Genomic DNA, 11,934 nt, shown 5'->3' on the forward strand with positions numbered 1-11,934 from the left:
GGGAGGGGAGGGGAGGGGAGGGGAGGGGAGAGGAGAGGAGAGGAGAGGAGAGGAGAGGAGAGGAAGGAGGGAAGTGGGAAGTGGCTAAGGAACTGGGGACTCGACTTGGACTCTGAGGACACTCCCGCCGTCTCCCTGCTTGCTCACTGAGAGCGATGGGCCCGTCTGGGCTGCCGCCCAGCACCAACAGGGTTTAGGTAATCCAAGAACTGACAAGTGCCCTGAGGAGGCAGGAACCAGGACACTCTTCCTTCCCATTCTCCCAACACCCTCTGCCTGACAGTTCTTCCCTACCTGGTAGCTCCTGTACCCATAAGGACAATGGTACCCTAAAGGTGACCCATGAGATGCGGCCCTTCCCAAGCCACTCCACCAGGTAGGGAATCCCAGTGTGCACCTGTCTCCTCTTCCCAGAAGAGTTGAGACACTAACCATAACATAAAGTCACATGAAGGCCTCCTCCACTTACCAAATAAAAAAGACAAAATCAAACAACACAAACACAAACCAAGAGGACACACGATGATGTGAGGGGCTTGGAGGTCCCAGCAGGTCTCTGGCTTCCCGGCATGATACATTCTTGTGTAATTCAGGAACAGGGCGCTAGGGCCCCTCTGGGGAGTAGGAGTAAAAAAATATGGAGATTATAGTCTCCCTGTGGACTCCAAGCAGGACAGGGGTGGACCCAATCTCATAGTTTTCATGGTTTTTGGTTCCACAGCTGGTCCCTCATTGTGGCCCCTGTCCAAGGCCCAAAGCCCTGGTCTGCCCCTGGGGCCCACTCCCTCCCCTTCCATAAACTGCTGAGATCTGCGGGGCAGTCCACCAGGCAGAGGAGGCAGGCTGCTGGGAGGGAGGACCAGCAGTTTCCCCGACGCTGGCCCGCGAGCTCTGGTTCCGGGCACAAGGGGTCCCAGTCCAGGTCTTTAGCCCTTGAGGGGCTTCTCAACCCCCCCACTGGGGCTGTTGGCACCATCGCTCTTCTTCCTGCGCAGGCTCTCGATCCAGCTGGAGCTGGAGCGTGTGCTAAAGCTGGAGAGGGCCAGCGAGCTGAGCCGCATGTTCTTGCCAGACATAATGAGCTCCCCAAAACCTTCCTGGTGTGAGAAGGCATAGCCGGAGCGCCGGGAGCCCGTGCGGCCCACTCGCCGCATGCAACGGTGCTGAGCCTTCTGTTTCTTCCTTACCAGCTGGGTGTAGCGGACCTGAGGAGGGCACCGGGAAGGGGAATCCTTCAGTGTCTGCTCATAACAGCAGGCAGCGCCACGTACAGGGACCCAGAGTACCATGGCGGATCATCACAGGAACTTCCGTAGCCATGTGCAGCATGAGCCCCCAGCGTCCCGCAGCCCAGACACAGCTCTAGAGCACCCAAGCAGGAGAGGCTTTTCCTGTCACATTGCAGCTGCCCCCCAAGGTCTACGGCCAGCTTTGCCAGGCTTCTCACCGTGTCGGAGAGATCAGGCTTCAGGCTAAGCCTGAGGAAACGGAAGGCAACCACAGGCATGATGCAGACAGCCGTGGTGAGCACGATGGTGAGCCACACGGTGGGCTGGGCCAGGGTGTTCTGGGCATTCCCTGGGGGACAGGAGTCACGAAGTTGACAGAGGAGATCTTCTCACTTCCCCCATTGCTATTTCTGATGGTTCCATGTCCTCAACCTCAAAGCCCAAGCCACCTTTGACTTCTCCTTTCTTTCTGGGCTTATCTCTAAATCTGTCTCTGGTCTCTAGCTCTCCCCAAACACCAGCCCTGTTTCCTCAACCACCTCAGTGAAGCTATCTCTAGGCTAGTAGGGCATAAGTAATAGACAGTCTCCTCCTTCACCTCAAATCTGCTCTGTGCCTTTTCCAGCTAGGGAAGTACTGCCACCCACCTGGGCTGAAACCACACAGCCCAGCTCATGCCTCTCTCGCTCTCACACTCACAATCTAACCTGCTGGCTTCATTTTCTAGATATCCAAAGAATTCCACAATCACTGAATTCCAGGATCCCACCTGTCCCACTGAGATTGCTGATAGAGGGCCTAACTGATCTGTTTCTCCTGTGCGCCGGCCTCTACTTTATTATCCAAATATGGTAAAGCAGTGACTCTAAAATTAGGACTTGGCCTGTGTAGCTCCTGCTCAAACCCTCCGACGGAACAAGGCCTTTGTGCACTTTAGGCAAGCGTTCTGTTGAGGTCTATCCTCAAACCTAGATGCCTCTTTTCTATACACACACCCCTTTTTCCTTTTAGAGACAGGACTTTGTGTAATTCAGGCTATTCTGAAACTTGTTAAGTAGCAGAAAAGGGCCTTGAACTCCTGGCCCTCCAGCCTCCACCTCTCAGGGCTGGAACTGGAGGCCTGTGCTAGCCTACATATTTCCTAAACGGATCTTTTGGAAAGATCAAAACAAATAACAAAAAGAAAGTGGCCCTTGACGCTGTGGTCTCCTTGCTCTAAAGGAAATGAAGACTCAGGCAAGGCAGAGCAAGGCACACTTGGAGCCTGCCATTTAGGGGCCTTTCCTTCTCCTTCTGCTTCCCCAGGCTTCTTGCCCCACCCTAGGTCAAGGACCCTGAACTCTCAGCTCACGGGCAGCAGTTCCCTCTACAGGCTCTGCCCGGCCACCCCACTGGCTCTCACTCTGCTAACCGTGAAGCCCGCCTCACCTTCCTTGGGGTCATAGGCAAGGGCTGCTCATCACTCTCACGGACATAGACACTCCTTGGTAGCAGGGCCTGGGTCAATTACTCTTGGTAATACATTGTACCTTGCAAGATACCTGGCATTAAAGTATAGTAAGTGCTGTCTACCCTGCTGTTCCCAGAACTGACTGAAGAGGATGCTCAGGTACTCACCCACGAACCGGAACTGGTTCGGAAACATGTCAAAGAGCCCATCGCTATGCATGGCGAAGAGGATGGCAAAATAAACAGCGAGGCTGCCCCAGATGAAGAAGTGGTTGATGGCTGTCCAGTAGCCCGTGTCCAGTCCGATCTGCGGAAAGGAGCAGCGCAGGTAGGAGGACCTCCAACCCTACCCGTCAAGAACAGAGACGGTGTGCTGAGGGATGGCCTCATACCTGCACACTGACCACAATGACCAGTGATGTGGCCACGGTGACCGCGAAAGACTGGTAGTCTGCCAGCTGGGTGCCATCGTCTCGTGTGGCCTCCGCGAACACCCCGTAGGGGATGAAGAACATGAGCACAGAGGTGTAGATGCCCTGGGCGATGCAGATGAAGAACTCTCGCTTGTTGAACAGGAGGTTCAACTGGCCTGGCTCGTACAGCTTCGGGTACTCCATGCTTCGCTGCTCAGGGACATCCTGTGAGGGATGCCACAGTGACGCTCTCCAGTCGAGGACAGATGCTAGCCCTGGCTCCCCCTTCCTAGTCTCTTAGATAACAGATTCAGGCTCAAGCCAGATTCTCCCTATCAGTGTTCGGCAACCCAGGAGAATTACAGGTTCTAGCCACAACGGAAAGAATCAGACGCCCTCCCCAAGTGGAAGTGTGCACTGGCCGTGGGCCATTGTCCCACACCTGCTATGTCAGACAACCTCCCCTCCAGTCTGAACAGTGACAACCCTATACCTGGTCAAAGACCCCCATGGCCAGCACTGGGAGTGACGTGTACACGATGTTGTACAGGGTGATGAAATACTGGTCATATACAGTCTGGAAGAGAAGAGGGCAAGACAGTGGGTGACCAACCTCTTCTAGGAATCAGGCACAGAAAGACAGCTCCACACCATCAAGCAGCCCTAACAACTTCCCCAGGTCCTAAGATCTCGACTCTCCCAATGAACATTGTTTTCTTGGTTAGTTATTTAAGACAGGGTTCACCTTGACATGGAACTCATTATGTAGCCAAAAGTGACCTCAAACTTTCAATCCTTCTGTCTCCACCTACTGAGTGTTTGGACTGTAAGTGTGCACACCATGCCCAGATTCAGAATTCAAGGTCAACCAGTGCTACATAGTAAATAAGAGAGTCAGCCTGTGTTACATGAAACCATGCCCCCCCCCCAAGAAAAAAGAAGAAGGAAAAGAAAAACAAACATTTATTGACTGTATGTACTAACCGTGAGGTCAGTTAACAGGAGAGATGTAGTATCTGCTCCTAGGAGTTTATTTATTTATCATGTGTTTAAGAGAAATGGAAGTGTGCCTGTCTGGGAACACGGGTGCCACACTGAGCATGTGTCTCGGTCCTCAGCTTTCTGCCTTGTTTGAGACATAGTCTCTGCCACTGTGCAAGCCAAGTTAGCTGGCTCACAAGCTTCTAGAGATCCCATCACCTCCAGCTCCCACTTTCTATAGGCACAGTGACCTACATTGCGGTTTCTACAGAGATTCTGGGGATCCAAACTCAAGCCTTCAAGACGGCACAAGCACTGGCCTCTCCCCAGCCTAGATATGCAGCATAGAGTTCTAGAAACACTTTCTACCTGTGCTGAGAAGCCACAGAAGAAGCCAAACCAGAAGTGGACCATGGTGAATGCAAAATTCTTGTAGAAGAAATAGCAGAGGAATTTGCACATGCGCAGGTAGGACCAGCGCCCATGCACCAGCAGGAGGCGCTGCAGGAACTTGAACTGGGAAAAGGAATAATCTGAAGCCAGGACGGCCTGGATCCCTTCCTGCCCACTGATGCCCACACCGATGTGAGCAGCTGCAGAGACAAAGATGACATGAAGAATGACCATAAACTTCAGATTCCACTAGTTACAGACCCCACCCCTCAGTCTTCCCTCCTAGCTATAGCCCTGCCCCTCACTGCCCCCAACTCTTTCTAAGGACACTGCAGCCCTCCTACCCAGCCCGCGCACCGCACAGCCCACACTCACTCTTAATCATGCTGACATCATTGGCCCCGTCCCCAATGGCAAGTGTCACAGCCTTCTTGTACTTCTTAACCAGCTCCACCACCTGTGCCTTCTGCAAGGGTGTCACCCGGCAGCAGATGACTGCTTTGCAGGCACATGCTGTCTCCAGAAATTCTAGCTCCATGTCAGCCTCCAAGGCATGGGCCTGAAACACGGGGACACCTCAGCTCTTCTGGTCACTGATGATGCCACCCCCACCCCTCAAGTCAAGGGAAGCTGTGAGCAAGATAAGACTGCAAGACCATACTGAGGGAGGGCACAGCCAGTGTTGTCCTCTCTGAAGAGGGAACAGAGGAGTTGTGGGAAGCACTCAACAAGGTCTGAGCATTCTCCTGCTGACAGCCTGCTCCAAGCGAGAGATGGAAGTCTCACCAGGCTGTGCCCATTGATGACCAGGGCATACTCCCCAGCAACAGCCTCCAGGACAGAAGTGAGCTTTGAAGAAGAGAGTTTCCCCTGGTAGGTGTAGCCATTGCCCACAGTGTGGGATGAGTCCACCATCTTCTCCCGGGCTTTCCTGTGAAGGCAGGGATGAAACTGTGGGGGGCTCCAGGACAGTGGCAGAAAGGAAACTATAAGCCTGCCAGTCCCTGGGCACGTTCAGGGCATCTGTGTCAGCCCCTTGTTTACCTGAGCTCCTCTCGCACCTCCAAAACAGTGTGGCCCGTGACTATGAACACCTCTGTCATGTCATCAGTCAGCATCTTACACGAGTAGCCAATGTTCACAGCTGTCTCTGCCGAGAGAAAACAAAGGTGCGTGGTCAGGTGACTACCAGGGACCGCATGCTTTCCCACCTGGGGGTCCAGCTCCACACAAGGGCACGACAGCACCACTGTGCCCATCTGCTACCAATTCTCACCTTGCTTATCTCCAGTGAGCACCCAAATCTTAATGTTGGCCAGAGTCAGGAGGGCAATCGTCTCTGGAACTCCCTGCTGAAGCTTGTCTTCAATGGCCGTGGCACCCAGCAGCTGGAAATACCATAAGGGCTCCTGAGGAGAGCTGTGCTCCACACCGTCCCGCCTCACCCTGCCTGTCCTGTTCATACCATCAGGTCACTCTCAACCTCTTCGTAGACACTGGCCAGCCTGTCCTCTCGGCTGTCGTGGGCCAGGCTGGCCTGGAGGCGTCTCCTGGCCCACCCCTCATAGTATTTTTCATCCAGGTCTTTGTAGGCCAGCAGCAGCGTCCTCAGTCCGTCCCCTGCATATTCCTAGACCAAGAGGTGGGGGAGTCAGATGAAAGGAATTCTAGAAAACACAGCAAAAGACCTGCAACTCAAACCACAACAGACAGCTGAGATATCTTCAGTCGGATTTTAGACAATGTTTAACATGACTTTGTTATTTGTGTGCATGTGTAGAGGTCAAGGAAGGAAGCCATCTCCTCCCACCATATGGGTTCTGGGACCAGACTTGTGTCTAGGGTTGGCCACAAATGCCTCAATCTCATGAGCCATTTTAATGATCTTCCTGGTTGGTTTGTTGAGACAAAGTCTCATGTAAGCCAGGCTAGCCCCAAACTCCTCATCCTGATTCTATGTGCCAAATACTGGAATCATAGGCATGATGCCAGTCCTGGAGGCCTGGCTGATATTCTAGGATAGCCAGGACTGTTACACAGAGAAACTCAAAACAAACAAAAAAAAGGAAGAGAAGGAGAAAGAAGGGAAGGAGGAGGAAAAGGAAAAGAGAGAGAGAAAGAAAGAAAGAAAGAAAGGAAGGAAGGAAAGAAAGAAGGAAGGAAGGGAAGGAAGTAAGGAAGGACAGACGGACGAACACTGTGGGCTGCTGAGATGGCTCAGCAAATAAGGGTGCTTGCTATAAGCTTGAAGATATGAGCTTAATCCCCAGAGTCCACACGGTAGAAAGAACCAATTCCTTCCAGTTGTTCTTTGACCTCCACATGTACACTGTGACATGAGCACATATATCAACTACAAAATATACACATTTTATATAAATACAAAATATATACGTGCACTAAACACGTGTATGTATGTATACACACACACATTTTTATTTTAAAAAGGACAACATGGGGTTGGATAGATAGTTAAGCAGTTAAGAGCACTTGTTGCTCTTTCAAAGGACTTGGGTTCAATTTCCAGCCCCCACATGGCAGCCTACAACTGTCTGTAACTCCAATTCTGGGGGATCCAACACCCTCACACAGATAGAAATACACACATACACACAAAAAAAAAAAACCACCACAGCATATAAAATAAAAATAAATAAATCATTTTAAATAAATAAGGAGAGCATGCCCTGGCCACCTCCCAGTGCTGAGAACTGAGAAAGCGCAGGCCGTCACCTACATTCAGGTGGTCAGTGGTGCTGCTGAGCAGCTCCTGCGAGCAGGGGCGGAGTCTGTCTAGCAGGATTGTGTCAGCCCCTTTGCAGTAGAGTCGGATCTTGCCCTCTGGATTCCGCACTGTGAAACACAAGGGAGAAGAGTGCCAAAAATTCAGACAAAATCCAAACTAAATGTATCATCATGAGCCCTCCAGCGTCTTCCCCACCCAGGCCTGCCTGCTTCCCCAAGTCTCCTCAGTTCCCTAGAACTGGCCTCACCTATGACTGACATCCGCTTGCGAATGTTGTTGAAGTCCAGTATGGCCAGCAGTTGGTAGGTGATGGCTGTACCGAGCTCATGGACAGTGATTGTTTTAGGGGTACGGGAACGGAACACAAAACCAAAGTTCCTGGCTGCGGTGACCAGAGCCCCCTCATCCGGGGACTGAGCTTTGTAGTACAGCTCTCCTGGTGGGGAAAAGGAGCATGTGCAGAAAGTGGCCACCGTCCAGCCACCTACCTTGCCCAGGAAGCCCACAGAGCAGCATGGCAGGAGCAGCAGCCCAGGAGCAGGAACGGGCTGTGCCCGAGGCTGAGCCATCCCTCAGCTCACCTTCGTCCTTTTCTTCTGACATGACGGTGTGACACAGGGAAAGGAGACGGAAGAACTCATGCGTCTGTGGGTCCCCCATCTTGACAGCCTCCAAGAGGCTTGGGTCCCAAAACAAGAATGTTTTGTCAGCCAGAGGATTAAAGGAGAAGTCAACAGGCGCTGGTCTCTGGAACAGGCAGGAAGCCTCGTGAGCTGCCAGGAGACCCCCGGGAAGTCACTGTCCTACCTACCCACCTCTTGGCCAAAGAGCCAAGATCCCAGCTGCCTTGAGCCTCCAAAGTCTAGCTGGCCTTTACTTTTATTTTTCCCTTTTCTTTGAAATAGGGTCTCATTATGGAGCCTGGGATGGCCTGGAATTCTCTATATAAGCCAGGCTGGCTTCAAACTTGTGGTCCTCCTATCTCAGCCTCGCGAGTGCTGAGATTATGGGTGTGCACCATGGCTCATCTAGCAATTCCCATCTGCTTCCAGTTTTCCTCTAAACATCAGCTTCCCCAGTGCCTTCCATTTCCTGTCCAGATAGCACACTGCTCCCATCTATGCCCGTTATTGCTAGCCAGATGCCCAGACTGTATCTAACTCGCTGAAAGAATATTCAGAGACTGGATTTTACCTCTCCCAGTTCAGCTTTGTGTCCCAAGACATCAAACACGTCACCTGCACACGCCCAAAAGAAGGAAAAGCACATCAGCACTGGACGGCTCCAGAGCAGCACAGGAAAGCCTCGAGTGCAGACCCCATGGTCTGGAGGACCCTCAGGCCTACTCATCCTGTAGATGCCACCGCCCGCATCCTGCAAGTACCCTGATCCCAGAATCCAGAAACCTGGCCACAAGGGTCGTAGGGCCCCCTGCTCACTATGCTCATCCCAGCCACCTCCCAGTAGCTCTCCCTACAAAGGCAGCTCCAACTCTCAACTCTCTACCTGACCCTACAACACTCCAAGTCTGTTAAGGTGCCTGGCACCTTCCAAGCCCAGAAAGCAGATAAAGCCTTATACCCTGGCAACAAGGCCTAGGTTAATACAAAAACCAGCTACTGCAGGGTCTCACACCTGCAAACACCCTGCCCCCCACCATCCCAGCAGCTCAGCCTCAAGGCCACTATGACAGGCCCATACCAGGAGGACTGCAGTTCCAGTCCAGAGATTCACAAGGGCCCCTTGCAGCAACAAGGGAGTTTGTATTCCTTTGGGCAGCCAAGGTAGGTCCACCCTGGCCAGGATGCCCAGAGGCCAATGTCTTGGGGCTCATTTCAAATAACCAAGGCGTTCCCCTGGTGCAAGCCCCAACATTAGTGCAAGGGCTCAAGGGAGGGTAAGAAAGGGATTCTCAGTGCAATCCTGGCACAGGGCACAGGTACACCCTTTCAAGGTCCCTCGTTCCCAAACACCAAAGACGTCAAACCCAGTGTTCGGAGTGATGGCGCCACTTTACCATAGCTGTGGCCATTGATGGAGCACTTGTTGAACACCATGATGTTCTGGGTGAGGGTGCCCGTCTTATCAGAGAAGATGTACTCCACCTGGCCCAGCTCTTCATTCAGAGTGGTGGTACGGGCCTCTGCAGGCGTCCGCTTCTTCATGCAGAACATCTTCTTGTCCCAGTTGATGAAGTAGCTGTGGCCCAAACGAATGACTTCCACACTGCATAGGGGACAGGAGGTGAGGCCTGGGAAGCAGGAAGGGAAGGAAATATCCCACTCACTGGGCCTTAGCTGTAGGTGCTGGCCTGGGAGGAAAAGGAATGAAGAAGACACCCGGGCAGGGAACCTGGATGGGAGGGGCAGGGAAGCCTGCAGGTGGAACTGACCATGGACCACAGACAAAGGAAATTTCCAACCCGACCCTCCTGATGCTCTCCACACAGAAAGGGGCACAGGCTCTGGGCAGGCAGGACAGACGGCACAGGCAGAGAAGGAAGAGGGACCGGACACAGGGCACTTGGCCAGTTCTTACCTCAGAACTAAACACAGAAACCATGCAGAGAAAAATAAGAGAAAGTACAAGAGGGAAGGGAAAGAGAAGAGAGAGAGCGTGAGGGTGCTGTGCACGCACAGGGCCAGAGGCTCCCAGTCCCGTCATCCCTCACTGCCCAGCACAGGCAGGGCTCCACTGTCGTGCTGCAGAGCAGAGGCTGGAAATGTGGGCAGTGACTGCACGTCACAAACGCGAGGGACTTTCAGCTAATCGTTACTTTTATGATCCGGGCTGTTCACATTCCCAGAAAAGAGCCCTGTGTTTGGTCCCAGGTGGCCAAGCAGTGGGCCACACATCTGGAACCTTCCTTCAACGTGACTGAGGCTCCTATCAAGATCCTGCTACTGGGCAGAAAAGTGAGATAAGTAGGAATGTGGTCAAGGCTGTCCCAGGCAGCTAGCCAACCTTACTTCCACCTCCCCCAAACCTGAATGCTGACAACTCAGGAAAAAACTTCCTCAGGCAGCTACCAAAAACAGGTTCAGCACAGCATAAAGTGGGAAAACAAAATGAGGGCCTAAGCAAAACATCTAAATACCAGCAAAGAAGCAAAGTGATCAAGACTGCGTTAGGGAAATAACCAATACTTGCAAAGGGATTTGGTGCTGTTGTGGTTGGTTTTGTTTTTTATATCTTTTGGGGGGAGTGCAATGGAGTGGGGGCGGGATCTCGTTCTGAAGCCAAGGCTGACTGACCACAAACTTGTGGTGGTCCTCCTGCTTCAGCTTTCCCATGTGCTGTGAATCAGGCATGAGGCGCCAGGCTAGACTGACATAGTAACCTAACCTTTTATATCTATTTTCCAATCCAGTGTCTTCTACCAAAACACCCTTATGAAGAAAGAGACACAGGCATCACGTGGGAAAGGAAAACAGACAGCATGTGAGGCCCTAGGTGACTGGGCAAGCCTGAGGTCCCGTGGCTAAGTAGGCAGCGGTCAACCCAGACTCTCGGATGCCCTGCATCTTCTCACAGTTGGCATCACTAGGATTTGGGCTGGGGAGCAGAGCCGAGCAGTCTGGGCATTTTTGTTAAGTGAAATGAAAGCTAGGAAGAATTCTGAGCAACTGGATAAATACCTCCTTAAAAACGCATAGGCCAAGCCTGGTGTGGCATACAGACCTGCGCCCCCAGCACTAGAGAGGCTGAGGCAGAAGAACTGCCAGCTCTAAACCTGCGTGGGATACATAGTAATTGATTTGAATACAAAAGATCACAGGCTCCCTTATCACAAATGCAAAGCACTCCTCCTCCGCCACCGCCCTCTCCTTCCTCTGTCCTCACTGGCCTCTGCCTAACATTTAGGCCTCTGCCTAAACCCATTTTGGAAACATGGGTTTCCAAAACCCATTCCTAAAGGTCCCCAGACAAAGGTTGAAGACCCTTACCAATCAATCCAGTTGAAACTTGTTTCCAGACCCCTCCCCTACAGCTCCTAACTGCTCCTAACATCCCAGCTTCTCGGATATATACCCTTGTTTCCAGACCTCTTCCCTACAGCTCCTAACACCCCAGCTTCTCATCTGTACACCCTCGTTTCCAGCCTCTTCCCTCCTGCTCCCCAGCCTCCACCCACCCATCCCCCCCACAGTCATCTCCGTGTCTGAGATGTATGCCTGACTGCTCAGAGCTATGTCTCCCTGCCCTCAAGAACTGGTGCCTGCAGCTACCTCAGGTTCTAGTCCCGGGTGAGCCAATCTGCTACTCTGAGGGCAGAGAAGACCCACACAGCTTAGCAGCCCCAGTGACCCACAGAGGACGCATAGGCGAACAGCTTCTATTCTGTGACATGTTTAGGGCTTTCCTCCTCTATCATATTTAAGTATACAAGGGAAGGAAATCAATTTTTTGTTCATCTTTGTGTTTATTTCCCAGAATAGGCATGCAATAGCACGTGGTGCTAGATGAATCAATATAGTTTCTACCCCACTATAATCCAGAGCCAGGAAACTTTGAGAAAAAATAAACAGGTAACATTAAATGGCCATAGTATAGAAAGGACTCCATATTCCTTGTCAAGGATTTCATCTTCATGGAGAAGTTGACAAGGAAGCCCCTGAGCTCCTAGAGAGAGCCACGGGCAGAGAACACACACCCGACATAGAGTGAGACAGGAGAGCCACGGGCAGAGAACACACACCTGACATACAGAGAGACGGAGAGC

At 52.1% G+C, this 11,934-nt stretch overlaps 1 protein-coding gene across 2 annotated transcripts in view; it reads right to left on the bottom strand.

Moving 5' to 3' along the window:
• Positions 1-17: 17 nt before the first annotated feature.
• Positions 18-11,934, bottom strand: part of Atp8b2 (ATPase phospholipid transporting 8B2) — a 24,533-nt gene continuing 12,616 nt past the window's right edge. For both annotated transcript variants that reach the window (XM_013353803.2, XM_005367197.2), the window contains 16 exons: positions 9,229-9,437; positions 8,406-8,449; positions 7,793-7,958; positions 7,459-7,647; positions 7,203-7,318; positions 5,931-6,095; positions 5,742-5,853; positions 5,510-5,615; positions 5,252-5,396; positions 4,841-5,024; positions 4,442-4,665; positions 3,585-3,668; positions 3,071-3,316; positions 2,847-2,985; positions 1,448-1,578; positions 18-1,205 (listed from right to left, as the gene is read on the bottom strand). In XM_013353803.2, coding sequence (XP_013209257.2) covers positions 927-1,205; positions 1,448-1,578; positions 2,847-2,985; positions 3,071-3,316; positions 3,585-3,668; positions 4,442-4,665; positions 4,841-5,024; positions 5,252-5,396; positions 5,510-5,615; positions 5,742-5,853; positions 5,931-6,095; positions 7,203-7,318; positions 7,459-7,647; positions 7,793-7,958; positions 8,406-8,449; positions 9,229-9,437 — 2,539 coding nt within the window. In that variant the 3' untranslated portion in view covers positions 18-926. The remainder of the gene's footprint in view (positions 1,206-1,447; positions 1,579-2,846; positions 2,986-3,070; positions 3,317-3,584; positions 3,669-4,441; positions 4,666-4,840; positions 5,025-5,251; positions 5,397-5,509; positions 5,616-5,741; positions 5,854-5,930; positions 6,096-7,202; positions 7,319-7,458; positions 7,648-7,792; positions 7,959-8,405; positions 8,450-9,228; positions 9,438-11,934) is intronic.

The sequence above is a fragment of the Microtus ochrogaster genome, unplaced genomic scaffold (genome assembly GCF_000317375.1).
Source record: "Microtus ochrogaster isolate Prairie Vole_2 unplaced genomic scaffold, MicOch1.0 UNK16, whole genome shotgun sequence".
Taxonomy (NCBI): domain Eukaryota; kingdom Metazoa; phylum Chordata; class Mammalia; order Rodentia; family Cricetidae; genus Microtus; species Microtus ochrogaster.